General features: G+C 40.3%; 1 protein-coding gene across 2 annotated transcripts in view; it reads left to right on the top strand.

The window, feature by feature from the left end:
- The first annotated feature begins 296 nt into the window (after window positions 1–296).
- Window positions 297–14,599, top strand: part of MIA3 (MIA SH3 domain ER export factor 3) — a 41,477-nt gene continuing 27,174 nt past the window's right edge. The window contains exons 1-4 of one of the 2 annotated variants that reach the window (XM_074989924.1): window positions 297–609; window positions 2,215–2,348; window positions 9,310–9,396; window positions 10,753–13,726. In XM_074989924.1, coding sequence (XP_074846025.1) covers window positions 462–609; window positions 2,215–2,348; window positions 9,310–9,396; window positions 10,753–13,726 — 3,343 coding nt within the window. In that variant the 5' untranslated portion in view covers window positions 297–461. The remainder of the gene's footprint in view (window positions 610–2,214; window positions 2,349–9,309; window positions 9,397–10,752; window positions 13,727–14,599) is intronic. The other variant, XM_074989923.1, reaches the window with a different exon arrangement.

Here is a 14,599-nt window from a genome sequence, read left to right as displayed (position 1 = left end):
AGGGCATCCGAAACTCCCAGGCTCTGAGCAAGCGCAGGGACCCCTCCGAAGCGAAGAGAGGAACGTCTCTGCCGTGCAATACCCGTGGCACCGCTTCTCACTCCGCTCTGCAGACACGGAGGGATGCGGCATGGAGCCCGGAGGGTGCCTAGACGAGCTGAGAATCGGGGTGGAAGGAGGGAGGGGAAATGCGGGGGGCAGGTGGCAGTGGTAGGAGTCCCCTGAAAGCAGCAGCCGGCCTCCAGGATGGGGCGCCAGGGTGTCCCTAAATGCCCCCCCCACGGGGCGGGGTTCATTTCCTCCAGGGCCGGGGCGGCAGGGGAGGGCTCCCCGCCTCCGCTCGGGGACAGGCGGTGGATTTCTTCCTCTGCCTCCCGCCCAGTCCCTCCTCCCTCCACATCCTCCTCCATCCCGGCTCTGCTGACGTGTCGGCCCCGCTCCCGCCCGCCGGCCCTGCTAACATGGCTGCAGCGCGGCCGCGCCTCTGCTTGCTGCTGCTCGCCGTCGCCGCGCTGCTCCTGACCGCGCGGCTGCCCCGCTGCCTGGCCGCCCAGCGGCTGGACCGGCGCTTCGCTGACCGCAAGCGCTGCGCCGACCCGGAGTGCAGCAGTAAGTGGGGGGGGCGCCGCGGGAACGGCGGGGGGGGGGGGTCCGGTCCCGAGGACTGCACCCGGCATTGGCCAGGGGCCCCTCCCAGGACGCGGCAGTGGCCCGGGGCCCGCTGGGGACACCCCTGCTGCGGGGCGGAGGAGGGGCTGGGGTGTACCACCCCGCGCCCCCAGACCGCTGTTCCAGCCCAAGCGCCCCGGTGTGGGGAGGGAGATGCTGGGGTAACTGCGAGCCCTGCTTCTGCTCCGTGGCGGGGCCTGGTGCCCGCCCCTCTCGCCACAGCTTCCTAGGGATCGCTTGGAAACTTGTTGCTTAGTTTGTTGCAAACTGTTCGTTAAGTGCGCCTCCTGCCTCCCCTCTCTGGCGTGGCTTGGAAAGAGAGGGACCCGGGTTGGGGAGGGAGGTATTCTCTGGTGTTGGGTCTGAGCTTTTCCCTGTCTTATGGAAAGAGGTGAGTTTAAAAACCTCCTGCTGTATTTGGAGGCCCGGTGTGAGAGCCGAGTTCAGTGCTACTGTGGTCGAGTTGCCCGCCCTTTCTGGTGGCTTGTTAATCTTTTTAGGAGCTAGGTGGCCAAGTCCTGGTGTATTACCACTGTCTGGCTTTTTAGTAAGCATCGAATGTTTGGTTTCCCCTTCTGTGTAAACACAACTGTCTCTTCCAACCAGAGAAAATCCATTCCTTTTCTTAATTTTTTTAAAACCAAGAAAATGGATTTCACACCAAGGAGCAACACTTAACTCATCCTCTTCAGGTGTGTGTTTGCTATTTCTGTCCCTTTGTCAAGGAAACCCAGAACTACAAGCGTTCTTGGAAGTAAACAAATATATAGGAGCATTTCCTGGCTCCAGGGGGCACTTACCGTATTTCTTTTGTCTGAGAGGGAATGCTCTTTGCCAGAGTTTGCTCTGGAAAGGTGCACTGTACTCAGCATATTTACATTCCATCAGAAATAATTTCCCATCATCTTTGCTGCCAATTTGCAAGAATTAAGTATTCTCCAGTACTTAGAAAATGGTTGTTATGGCATAAGCTTCGAGTGTCTGTTTTTTTTTTCTTTTTTTACTTTCATACAAACAATAGCCCAACTTAAAATAATTGTATGACAAAAAAGCCTTTGTCTTGGTGCATAGACTTTTTAAAGACTTGCCTTGATGAACGTGCATTTCATAGCTTGTTAATCCTGACCAGTTTTTTCAGTCTTGCCTAGCTCTCTTTCTCATCAAAAGCAAATCAGACTGCCACCTTCTACTGGTGTAATTTCTACACTGAATAACTAGAACAGTGATTAGTCATGAAGCATAAGGCATCTTTGGATCCAGCATTATTGTGAATAATCATACCTATTTCTTATTATGCTTTTAACATTTTCAAAAGTTCTTTATAGAGACTGTAAATATTAATATATCGCAAAACAATCCTAATATTGCCATATACATTTTTGTATTTACATCAGTCATTTTTATCTCTTGACCAGATGTCCATAAATATATTAGCTATACTTTTCATAAAATAAGGCCGCCTTTCCTGCTAATCAATACAGCTATTCCTCAGAATACAGTGCTTTATTTAAAATGCTATAAGTTGCTTTTGTTTTCTTTGTACAGTGCTGATGTGTCGAGGGAAAGCAATTGAGGATTTTAAAGGTCCAGACTGTCGCTTTGTAAATTTGAAAGAAGGAGAAGCAGTGTATGTATATTACAAATTAATAGGAAAATCAACTGAGCTTTGGGCTGGAAGTGTAAGTACTGCAAAGCACTTACTTTATGTCAGTTGTATTGGCCGTTTTAGCATGGTACATTTCATTGATCTTTACTACTTTGGCCCTTTTTCAAAAATCTGAAAACACTTCACTGTTTAATATAGAAGAGATGTAATTTTTCACTTGACAAGATTTTAACACACACTCTTATTTTTAAAGGATGCTGTCGGGTCATATTTGGATCCTGTGTTAAGTTTTATAAGAATTAACTTTTTGTATGTTTAAATAAAGCAAGAAAAATACTTTTCAGTTTTTAAAAAAAATTCCCCTGCAGTGTTTGCAGACCTAACATTGTGCTAGAAAATAAGAATCTGACAGTGGCTAGAAATTAAGGGGCAAGTCCCGCAAAACATGTTAACTATGTGTGCTGTGTGTGGTCGCATTGGCTTCACTGACACTTCCCACCCTGCGTAAACTTAAGCAAGCGAGTAAGTTGTTGCAGGGCCATGGCCTATAGCTTTACATGTACTTATCCATCTCGTATTCCATTGACCAGATATTGTTATTGTCCAAGATTAGTAAAAATTATTTTCAAAAAGCATAAATAATGAAAACTGAATTGGACTTTGAAATTTTTTTCAGTTTTAATAAAGAAGAGTTTGTAAAACTTAGGGTTCTCTCTGGGCCTACTCACTGTGGTAACTTTTTACATAATCAGACTCTGAGTAGGCCCTCTTCTTGTGTCCAGTTTTAAAGGTGATCAGTCACATGGGCAGGAAAAGAAGACCCCCTACAGCAAACTCTCTAAGACACTCATAACAAAATCATTACATGGTAAACTCCTGTTGACTTCAGTGAGAAGGAGTTTGGCTTACATGAGATCTGCGGAGTGAGAGCGCTCACAGAAGAGTCCTGAGTCCATTATTTTCATTAATGCCTTGGACAGTGGAATGGAGAATAACGGAACAGAGAATGTGCTTGTAACACTTACTGATGAAAACAAGCTGGGAGGGGTTGCAAGCACTGTGGTGGACAGTGAATTTAAAATGTCCTTGACTAATTGGAGAACTTTCGGAATCGAAAAGATGAAATTCAGTACAGACAAACACTCACAGAAGAAATTAAAACATACCAAACTCTAACCTTGCAAGGTGCTGAGCAGTCTCAGATTCCTCTACTGCCTCTGGCAGGTGGTGATCAGTGTTCCCTCTATTTTTCCCTCCATCTGCAGAATAAATTGTGTTATGTGCACCAAGGCATATGTGGATGTGTGCCACCACTAAAAACACATGCTGCTAGCTGTGAGCACTCTGCTAATCAACTGAGTGGCATCTGAATCTCTTCTGGGTGGCTACCCAAGTGCTCAGCTTTGAGGGAACACTGGTGGTAATGCTCAGCATCTTGCCTTTAATTTTTTTGTTTGTCTTTCCTCTGCTCTTCTCCATGACTTTCCTGTTTTGCTGCTAAAGATGAGTACTGCTGTTGACAACTAAGTCCTCAGTGAGCTGGACTGGATCTTCAGAAAGCCATGCATGTGCTTATTGTGTGACTGCTGTCTTCATGCACTGGCAGGAGGTATTACATGAAGTGGGGAAAGGCAGCTTCATAGTAATAGTAGGATCCCTTTAAAATAGCATAGAAGAAAGTGCAAAGCTGCACCATGTGGTGAAAGAAGCAGAATTTATAATTAGATCATGCTGGCAATTCTCTTCTGACACATAGCGCGCCATAAATAACCTGAATAATTAGAAGGCACAATTTCCAGGACTGCCAGCTCTCCAGACATGAAAAACTAACTCATGTACCCAGTCCTGCAGCTCCTAAAGTTAGCAAAGGCTGTAAGATCAGTTTATTCCAGGGACAAGATACTGCAGAATCAATATTTTAGCTGTATTTATTAACAAGAGCTAGCACCAGTAGCTTAAAGCCACATTGTCAAGCTTATGATAATTTACTTGAAAAACTCAAATCTAAAGTATTTACTTTAATAAAGTACACCTTACTATTTTAGATTTGAAAGAATTTTAGAAAAACAATTACGTTTCACTAAAAATGAGATATTTTGTATGTCTCTCCTACAACAAAAACAGACTAATAATTTTAATTTTTGTATTTTTAGTTTCCAGTCAGTTTCACTTTCAGCTTCTGATAATACAATGGTGCAATAACAAGGTTGCAAGCTCATCAAAGGAATACTTATATATTTAAAATTTTCAATGAATGTATGTGAACAGAACCTTTTCTGTTTATATAAGGGCTTTGTAAATGTTCCTTCTAAAAATGCTACATTTTGGGATAAATTTGACTGGAGTGTCCCTTTACATGGAGATAAGTGGCATTTGTAAAACCAAAACACATCTATAAGGGTACTGTACTTATTTGTCATACAGGGAGTCAAGGAGATTACATTGCAACTTGCAATAGCAGTTTATAGTTTGAGGAGTGTTACTTCAGATTTCTGCCATAAACTCTATTTTTATTAACTCCCATATGTGGGGGATTTGATTTGTTTGAGGAATTTATGGAGATTTCTAACCCACTTGTAATTATTCTGTCCTTGCTTTGGGTCTGCAGAGGAACCTATATTTAAGTGTCTGAATTACTTAAGAAACGGACTTATTGCAAAGTAAAATTATACATGTAGGCTACATCTTAGAAGTGACTGTGCCCATAAGGAGTCATTTGTAAAATCAGGAACATTTACTATATATTTTAGAAACTTGTGTCTGTCCATAAGTCTGTTTGTTCAAGAACACCTCCTAAATGGCAAGAGCCAGGACCATCAAATTTGGTGTGCAGTTTGCTCTGTTCTTAACTTAAAACAAGGTAAGGGTTTGGTTGTGCCAGACCCATGTATGTATGTGCCTGGAATTCAGTGGTTTCTCATAAAATCAAAAGCGGGGTGGATCTGGTAGGAGAGACAGTTATACTATGAAATGACAACAGGGGCCAGAGATGGGGACTGGGACAGCTTAAACTCCATTGGACCAGCAGTGGGTGGGTGGAGGAGGGGACAGCTATCTACTATGTCTTTCAGAGTGTGTGTGTCTTTTTGTCTGTCTCTCTCTCTCTCTGTCCCCAGCAAGAGACATGCACCCCTCCTCTGGCTGTGTCCACTACAGCAGCCATGGATAGGTGCTTCTCCTCTGGCCCCAAGCTGCTCCAGTGAGAGGGGATTGGGATGGTTCTCTCTCCCTGGGGCAACCTGCATACTGAACCCCTCATCCCCAGACCCACCCCAGAATAATGATTTAAATGAATTAAAATGAAACTTATTTGAGTTAAGGATTGGAGCAATGCCAGGTAAATCTAGTAATAAATATGGATGACTTGATGGGTCATGATCAGATGAACAAGGATTAGTGCCGGGTGGGAAATCTAAGGCAGTGGTTTGTGTTTATATGCTCATTTACTTGTCTTTTAACTCCTCCCGCTACTCAAGCTGTTGTTGATGTTTATAAACTTAAGTATCAATGTGTGTGAATGTCTTAAGCAATAATAGACTTTTAGTCTTGAATTCATTCTTGCATCTATCTGATTTCTCACTGAAGTCAAGTGGAATTCTTCATGAGTAGGATTTGCAGGATCTATTCTTGTTTGTAAAATGGAAGGTGCTCACCTCCAAAACAAATCATGTTTAATTCCCAAGAGAGTTTATTCAAATCCCGCTTATCCAACCAAGCCAGATGCCAAAGTAGTGAGGGATATTTTTAAAAAAGCGCATGAAAGAATAATTCTGTTTTCAATTCTATCCAAATTTGAGTTCAGAGAAAATATTGCTGCCAGGTTTTCTTCAAAGCACTAAGATTTGGTGACTACGTCATACCTCATTTTTTTTTTTTAATTCTATCTTCTACCATCTCTGAAAAAAGTATCCCCTTCCTCCTCTCTCTCTCCCTCTTGAACAATCCATATGACATTTATAATCATGCCCATGTTTTATGAGGATCACTAACACCCCAAACTTCTGAGCAGCTTCAAACAGCTGCCACATTTTACAAAAACAATTTTTCAGAGTTAAACTTTCTTTTTCTACCCTACAAAAATATACATTGCTCTATGGTGCAGAATGGAATGTTATTCAGTATTGCACCAGATAAGATAAATATTTCCTCCTGTTTTCTTTCCTCACACCCCAAAGGATTCTTTGTGTGGAATCATGTTTGAGTGAGGTTACTTAAAAAAGCATGCTAGAGAAAATTAATATCTGGAAGGTCTGCGTGGAGTTCTGGAATTGTTCTTAACATGTGGTTCTAATCTCTGTGAATGATACAGAAGGGTTATACAGAAAGTCAGAGCAAACTAGCCTTCTCTTTGCACCAGCTCTCCTGCAGCTTTAGCCCTTGTAAGTGAGAATATTCCTGACATTTGTGCCTTTGTGGATTTTTTTTTAAATAATACCTGAACCTTGTAACTCAGACACGGAAAAAATATTTAATCTTTCTAGCTTCTATCATTGTGGCATTCACCAGGTGGAGTGAGGTGATAGCTTTCTGTGGTATCAAGGGTATCAAGTTTTCAGTACTGTTTTGTGAAACAGCTATGGGAGTTTGCTGTCACAAGGAAATGTTACAAGTACATCTACTCCAGTTGCATACAGACTTCAGAGACTACCAGTTCTTTAATTCCAGATGCAAGTCTGCTTAAATCTGTGTCTCATTTGCAGATCAGTTCAGCTGCCAATTAACAGGGAGCATCTCCCAAAGAGATTGCAGGATGCATTTTTTCCCGTCCAGTCTTTGTGGTAACATTCTATTTTCCTCTCCAGCCTTAATCACCACAGAATAGAATAAATATTTTTCTTTCTGTGTGTGGCAAGATATAGGATTAAGTTTTTATGTTACAGGCCATGTTAAATTGCAAACTGGGTCACAATGAGGGGCTTGTATGCTTGGAAGCTTGGATTATAGTAAAGTAGTTTGAAATTGTGATGCCTAATTATGTCAGTCATTAAGATTAATCCATAAGAAAGCTACTTTGAGGCTTTGGCTTTTGCCTTGAAAGAGTCTTTGAAAAATAGAATATTAGCTGGTGAATAAAAAGATTTCTACCGAGAATAATACAATAAGAATACAGGGGAAGGAATTAAGAGCTAGCTTTTATAAGCAAATTGCACACTTGCTGTTACTTAGCTTGCTCCTATCCCAATTGCAATACAAGATTTTTTCTTTAATATGGTGGCAGTTACTTCTCACTTTAGTATATATAAAAAAAATTGATATTTGTTGTATAAACATTACTGTTATGTAGGCTATTTAATTTAGGATTTGAATGGCACATATTTAACAAAAGAAACTGCACGTCCCTTTGGTGTTTTATTTATTTGTGTGTATATATCTACATATTATACACCTGGACAGGATTCTAATATTATTTGGACTGTATTATATCCAGACAACTTCATAGAATTGTTTGGAGTGACTCTGGCTCGATACCAGTTTAATTAGTAATATCAGAATTTGTCATATTTAATTATTTTGGTAGAGTGAACTATGTTCTCTTTTGTTTTGATCCTCAGTTGAATGGTCTTCATGGTACTCTCCAAGAAAATTGGCAGTTGTCTTCTTTTTCCTATAATAGGAACATTAAGAAAATGAGCAGTACTTTGTTCTTGAGCATATTTTGGTTTTCTAGGGACTCTGTACTCTTAATAGTGTGTCTGTCAGTTTCTTATTCCTTTGGCTATCTAATCTTTGAAGCAATACTGTGATATTCATATTGGCTTTCTGACAGAAGCTATCAGGGCTCCCAAGTGAAAGTATTATCCTGTGGATCTTTAACTAGTGAGTGATAAGCAAGGTTTCTATCTCCTACTGTTTGCAGTGGATTACCACATCACCCTACTCTTAAGTGACAACCTGCAGCTATTGCTGACCTGGAAATAGTAGCTACTCAAGCTCAACTGTGTTTGTAAAGAGGGTCACTTTTTACACAGTGATACTTAAGTAGATGATTATAGCAGTGATAAAAGGCTACTATTTCGCAATTTACAATAGCTGAGGTGCAATTTTGTATTTTCTGAAAGCTGGCTTTAAGAAATCTTTATTTTTCAAAATGTGAAGTGAGACGCATACGGTTATGGGGGAAGTGGGTTGTCTGCTCTAAAAAGTGACATTTTTGCAGGCAAATTGGCTTTATCATGAAGAGGTTTTGAGGAATGTTTTGCCTCTGTGCATAAGAAAGGGCTGGGAACATATATGATCATAGTGGCCATGTCTACACTAGCCCCAAACTTCGAAATGGCCATTTACATGGCCATTTCGAAGTTTACTAATGAAGCGCTGAAATACATATTCAGCGCCTCATTAGCATGCGGGTGATCGCGGCACTTCGAAATTCACGCGGCTCGCCGCCACGCAGCTCGTCCTGACGGGGCTCCTTTTCGAAAGGACCCCCCCTACTTTGAAGTCCCCTTATTCCTTTGAGCAGATGGGAATAAGGGGACTTCGAAGTAGGCGGGGTCCTTTCGAAAAGGAGCCCCGTTGGGATGAGCCACGTCAATTTCGAAGTGCCGCGGCCGCCCGCATGCTAATGAGGCACTGAATATGTATTTGAGCGCTTCATTAGTAAACTTTGAAATGGACATTTACATGGCCATTTCGAAGTTTGGGGCTGGTGTAGACATAGCCAGTAAGCGTGTGCTGTAAACCAAGACTCCCGTGTTTCATTCCAAACTCGCCCCATAATTTGCTACTTGGCCCTTTGCCTTCAATGGCCCTGTCTTTGAAAGGGGAGTAGAAATACTTTCTTACTTCATACAAGTGTAGTGAGTAAGGATTAATGCTTAGAATTTCAGATTAAAGCATTGAAAGTCTAATGTATTACTGTGGTGTTTCTCCAATTTATTGTGGTAACAACCTGTATAACTAGAAATATTGGCATTCGATAGGTATCTAACCTGATATATTCTAAACTACTAATTTTAATTGTTGTCACTTTTTACCTAATGTAACTTTACAGGCTTCTTTACATTGAGACTTTTTTTTTTTCCTCCTGTCAGGTTGGCAGTGAATTTGGATATTTTCCAAAGGATTTACTTGAAATAAATTATATTTATACCGATGATGAGCTAGAACTACCAACAGATGTAAGTTTTTGATTGTGACTTTTTATCTGGGTTTATTACAAATTTTGGCTCAGTCCTGAAGTGTGAGTGAAATCAGTGAGAGAGATAACTGGGACCTCAGTAACCTTAGAAAGAAGAAAAAAAAATCTTAGTTACTTTTCAGTCAGTAAACTAATATTGTATTTACATAGGTCTATATCCACCATAATTTGTGCATTGGACTTTTCATAAATGAAGCATTCTTTCCTCTGACAAAAAGTGATTGACTATACGTAAAATAGTCTTAGAAAGTGAAGAAAATGTCACCAGCTGAATTTTATGAGGGTTCTTTCGTACAAACTCTGAGGCTGCATCACCACATGCCGTTTCTTCTGGAAGCAACACACTAATGAATTATCTGGAAGATGCTAATGAGGCACGGTTGCAAATTTTCTGTGCCTCATTAGCATGTCAGCATATGGTTCGGAATCCAGAAGAAGTTCTTCTGAACTCCGAGTACACGCGCAGGATCTTCTGGAATTTTGCAGAAGAAGGGGCTTCCAGAAGGAGGGTTTCCTTTTGGAAGATCCCCACAGGCCGCACGTCTGCACATGTGCTTCAGAGTCCGGAAGAGCTTCTTCCAGACTCTGAACCACGTGCTGATATGCTAATGAGGCATGGAAAACTTGCATCCACGCCTCATTAGCATCTTCCAGATAGCTTATTAGTGTGCCGCTTCCGGAAGAAGCGGCACATGGAGACACAGCCTGAACGAATAAGTTTGTTTCCCAGAACTTTTGGAACTGAGTCAAAAAAAACCTTTGGACCTGTGTGTGCCTCTTTGATTGCTTTACTAGCATATAGATTATCAGGTTGATTTGGCAACTCTTATTCACATGGGTAATGCCATTGTAATTACTGAAACTACATATGCAAGTAAGGAATATTTATGTGAGTATTGCAAGATCATATTGTATTTTGACCTATATATGTGGTGTTAGTACAAACCTTGAGTCTGATTATTTGTGGTGGCACTTTCTATTTGTTACCCACTTAATAAAGAAGAACTTGTTCTTGCTATTTAACTGACAATAGTTCCAATTTCAAAGATGCACAGGATAGATTATTTATATATTCAACCCTAACAATGACTCCTTTCTGTTTATTACTATTTACAATTTAGCTCACTGCTAGGAATCCTACGGTCCTCTCATGTTTTTTCCCACTCAGGCCTTACTCAAGCAAAACTCCTATTGAGTCAATGGAAGTTGGATTACAGACTTCAAGATTTAGTCCCCAGTTAATGGCAAACTGCAGACTCATTTGTAGTGCTAAAGAATAATAGAAAAAAAATTCACTTTCACAATTGATTGTGCTTTTTTTTCCTCTCTGTTCCAGGAAACTGATTTTGTTTGTTTTGATGGAGGAAAAGATGATTTTGATAACTATAATGTGGATGAGCTTTTAAAATCTTCAGAAGAAATTGTGATGGATAGTAGAGAAGCTGAACTGAATGATTCAGGAACACAAGTTGTTGAAGAAACCAAAAAGGAGGAGGAATTTACAGAAGAGGTTGAGACTGTAAAACTCCTTAATGTTTCTGAGACTGATGTTCTTGAGCCAGGTGTAGAAGAAAAAAAGGAAGCCCTCACCCAAACAGAAGAAAAAGGCAGTTTTCTTTCTGAAAATGCTGAGAATGTGCAGGGACCCCTCAAATCAGAGAGGGAGGACCTCAACATAAATAGCCATGAAAAAAAGTCTCAGGGAGACCAAATTGCACCTCAGCACTTTGAAGAAATGCTGGAAGAAAAATTAAAAGTGCTAGAAAGTGAAAATGCCAAAAATTCTAATAATAACCAGGATATAGCCAAAGAATCAGATGAGGAGCATAAAGAGATTGATGCCTATACACTTCTAAATAGGGAACTGTCTATGGACTTGAAAACAAAATTTGAGTCAACTGCGGATGCCTTTGTGTCCGACGATGAGATAACTAGCCTTGTGTCATCACTGGATGATGATTTTAATGAAGATTTGAATACTGATTCTCATGATGCAGAGTTGCTGGAAGATCTTAAGGAACAATCTGAAGAAATTCCTTGGCTGTCATTTGAAAAAGAAACTAAATCTCCAGTGGATTCAGAAGCAGATAAGCAAGCAGCTGATAAATATGCTGACCTTGAGTCAGAAAAAAATAAATTCTATGAAACTACTGAGTATGTTGCAGAGTTAATTACCCAAAGAAACAATCAGAAAAACAATGATTTGGATTTATTAACAACTGTAGAAGATACTGTCTTTTCAACTCTCAGAGGGAATGCAAGAACAAATGATGATACAGATGTGGGCAAGTCTGATACATTGGAAGAAAAGGAGAAAGAGGATGAGGTAATCCCAATTAGTAAGGAGGAAAAATCAGCAATAGCTCAGTTTGAAGATACAACTGAAGAAGAACTTGTCAGGCAGGATAAGGATGTTGTGGAGGGCCAAGCCCCAAAGGAAAAAACAAACAAAACTAATCAGCATGAGACAGAGTTCATGGACAAGACAGAATCATTTACTGAAGAACTGCATGGCACATCTGTACATGACATTAGCACTATTCCTAGCCTAGAGTCTAAACCACACATTGAAGAAAAGCAACAACCTTTAAAACCACCTGTAGGCAACATCAAAGATGATCCAGAAGAAACTGCTCTTCATAAAATATTGGAAGATAAAGAAAAAGCAGAGGAGGAGATTTTGGAGGACAGCTTGGAAAATGACAGAAAACCCAAAACATTATGGAAGAAAATAAAGAGGAAAAATGTACCTGGGGACCAGGAATCTAAGAATTTTCTACCAGAACCACCAGAGGAGCTAAAAAGTGCATCTCAAAGTGATTTGGGAGTTACTGATCTCTTACAAGGCAAAAGAGAACACAAAACATCTACGGAGAAATCAGATGATTTTGAACAAACAAGGGTGCCTGAGAATGAGAATCAAAAAGTTGTTGCTAGTAAGGAAGAAACTGAAATACTAATGGAGAGGGTGGAAGAAGCTTCTACAAAGGAAGATGACCTGAACAATCATCTTACAAGTAAAGCAGCTTTTGAGCAATCTAAACAACAAGAAAACAAGACCAGATATTTAGAGGAAGATGCAGAAAAAGAAGTTTCCAAAAATTCAGGCAAGAAGACACTAGAAAAAAGTATTGGTAAAATAGCAAATGATGAAATATCCACAGAGACTTCACAGGATGTTGGCACAGAGAGCGTGACCCAAAAAGACACTGCTCACAGTAATGATAAAAATAAAGATAGAGCTCTTGGAATGAATATAGTTGAAGAAAAAACAGTAAAATCAGAATTTCAGTCTGAAGACTTGGAACCTGATGAAGATGATGACCTAAATCAAGAAGAGGAGGGATTATTGGAAGATGACAATGCTGCAAGTGCAAAATTGTCAAAAGAGAAGCTTGCAAATGGACAGGGTAACAAATTAGATGGAGAAAGTAAAAACACAGAATTGGAAATACCAGATAGAGCTTTTTCAGGAGATGCTAATTCTGTTTATGAAATCGATGAAACAGGAGAGGATGCAAACATAACATTTAAGTATGCCAAAAAGAACAACATGCAAGATTTGAGTGAGACTGAGAATGAAGAGGAGGATATACAGTTCAATGGAGATAAACTGAGTGAGATGGAAGAAGATGAGGAGTCGCCTGAAACAGAAGAAACATTAGTAGTACCTGAAGTGGAAGAAGACAATGAAAGGACTGTGCCAAATGACAAGTCTCTGGAAACAGCCGACAGCAAAAATTACTTTAATGAAACAGAAGATCCTCTCCAAGAGGATCTAATGCAGAAAGATCTGAAAGATATTCTGAATGTAACAGAGCAGACAGGACCCACTGATTCTTCTGTAACTGCATATGAAGATGTGGAGCCAGAATACAGAGAAGCTGTAAAACACCTCACAATAATAAAAGAATTTCTTGATGAAAAGCGAGTGGCACGTTTACAAAAGTATCTTGGGCCCCAGCACGTTGTCAGGGTAGAAGCCATGTTTCACAACATGAAGTTGGAGCTGGACCTTGCACAAAAGGGTAATAGTGATCATGAGGATATCGAGCAAATTTTGGACCATATCCTTACAATTTCAGAATCTAATATAATGGGTACCGTGGAAAAAGTTTTAGATGCAAGGCAAGCAGAAAATAAAGAAGAGGTGGTGAAAGAAATAGATCTGTGGGATGAAGAAGGTGCACTGATGGATGATGTTCAAGAATTAATATATTCCTTAAGGCATAAATACTCATCTGCTAGTGAGAGTGCACCACTTACGTCTGTTCCAGAACATGAAGAAGATTATAGCATGCATGGTACAGGTAGGATCTTAAAGTGTATGTTTGATAATTGCTGTGGGGAAGTTGATGGCTTTTTGGTTGCATATGGAGGACACCCCTCCACTCCCCCTAAAAAATCAAACAAACCTATAACCCTACTCTGTGTAGAGCTCTTGTAACATAATTGGGGGAGGGAAGAAACTTAGACTCCATTTGGGACTTCACTATTGCTACTCATTTTTTATGTGGAAGGGGCTCAGCTACTGTGGTAATGGTTGGTCATATAAACCCTAACAGAAAGAGATGATGGTTATTGTTCTTCAACCCATCTACTTCATTCTGATGAACAGGTCTCCTGCATAGGAGACTGAAGTGAGTAGGTCTGGCAGGAAAGACCCAGTCATACAGGGCTTCATTTAAAAAAATTACAGACGTGCAGTGATTTTCGTTCTTTTAGAAATACATAGTAGGTGCTGAACTTCTACAGCAGCTGCCTTTAACTAGCGTGACATCATCTGATATAAGCAATGACTTAATTTTTGAGTGCCTAAGTTTAATATAGTGAGTAAAGGAAATGCTGAGCATACCAGCTGTGGTGAGGAAAAAGAGCCCTGGACACGATGAAGTCAATCAGAGACTTGCTAATGCCTACCCAGTAATATAGATAATAGCGATGTGGACAAAAGTGAAGGGCAAGACAAAATTCTAATATGGATAGGTGAAATAGCTATTTATTTTCTGATACATTCTTATTACTGAGATACAGTAAAATGAAATTTTTCCACCTGGTCTCTGTTTTCACTGTGCTTAATTTCTGTGCAACTACTTAGTTGGATGTCAGTGAAATTCACCTAAAATATGCTGAAATAAAATAATAGTCATCAGGAAAAATATATTTAGTGGAAGATATGGATA

Source organism: Carettochelys insculpta, chromosome 3, assembly GCF_033958435.1.
Source record: "Carettochelys insculpta isolate YL-2023 chromosome 3, ASM3395843v1, whole genome shotgun sequence".
Lineage (NCBI taxonomy): Eukaryota > Metazoa > Chordata > Testudines > Carettochelyidae > Carettochelys > Carettochelys insculpta.
The sequence above is the reverse complement of the archived record's forward strand: the minus strand, read 5'-3'. Positions and strand labels throughout refer to the sequence as shown.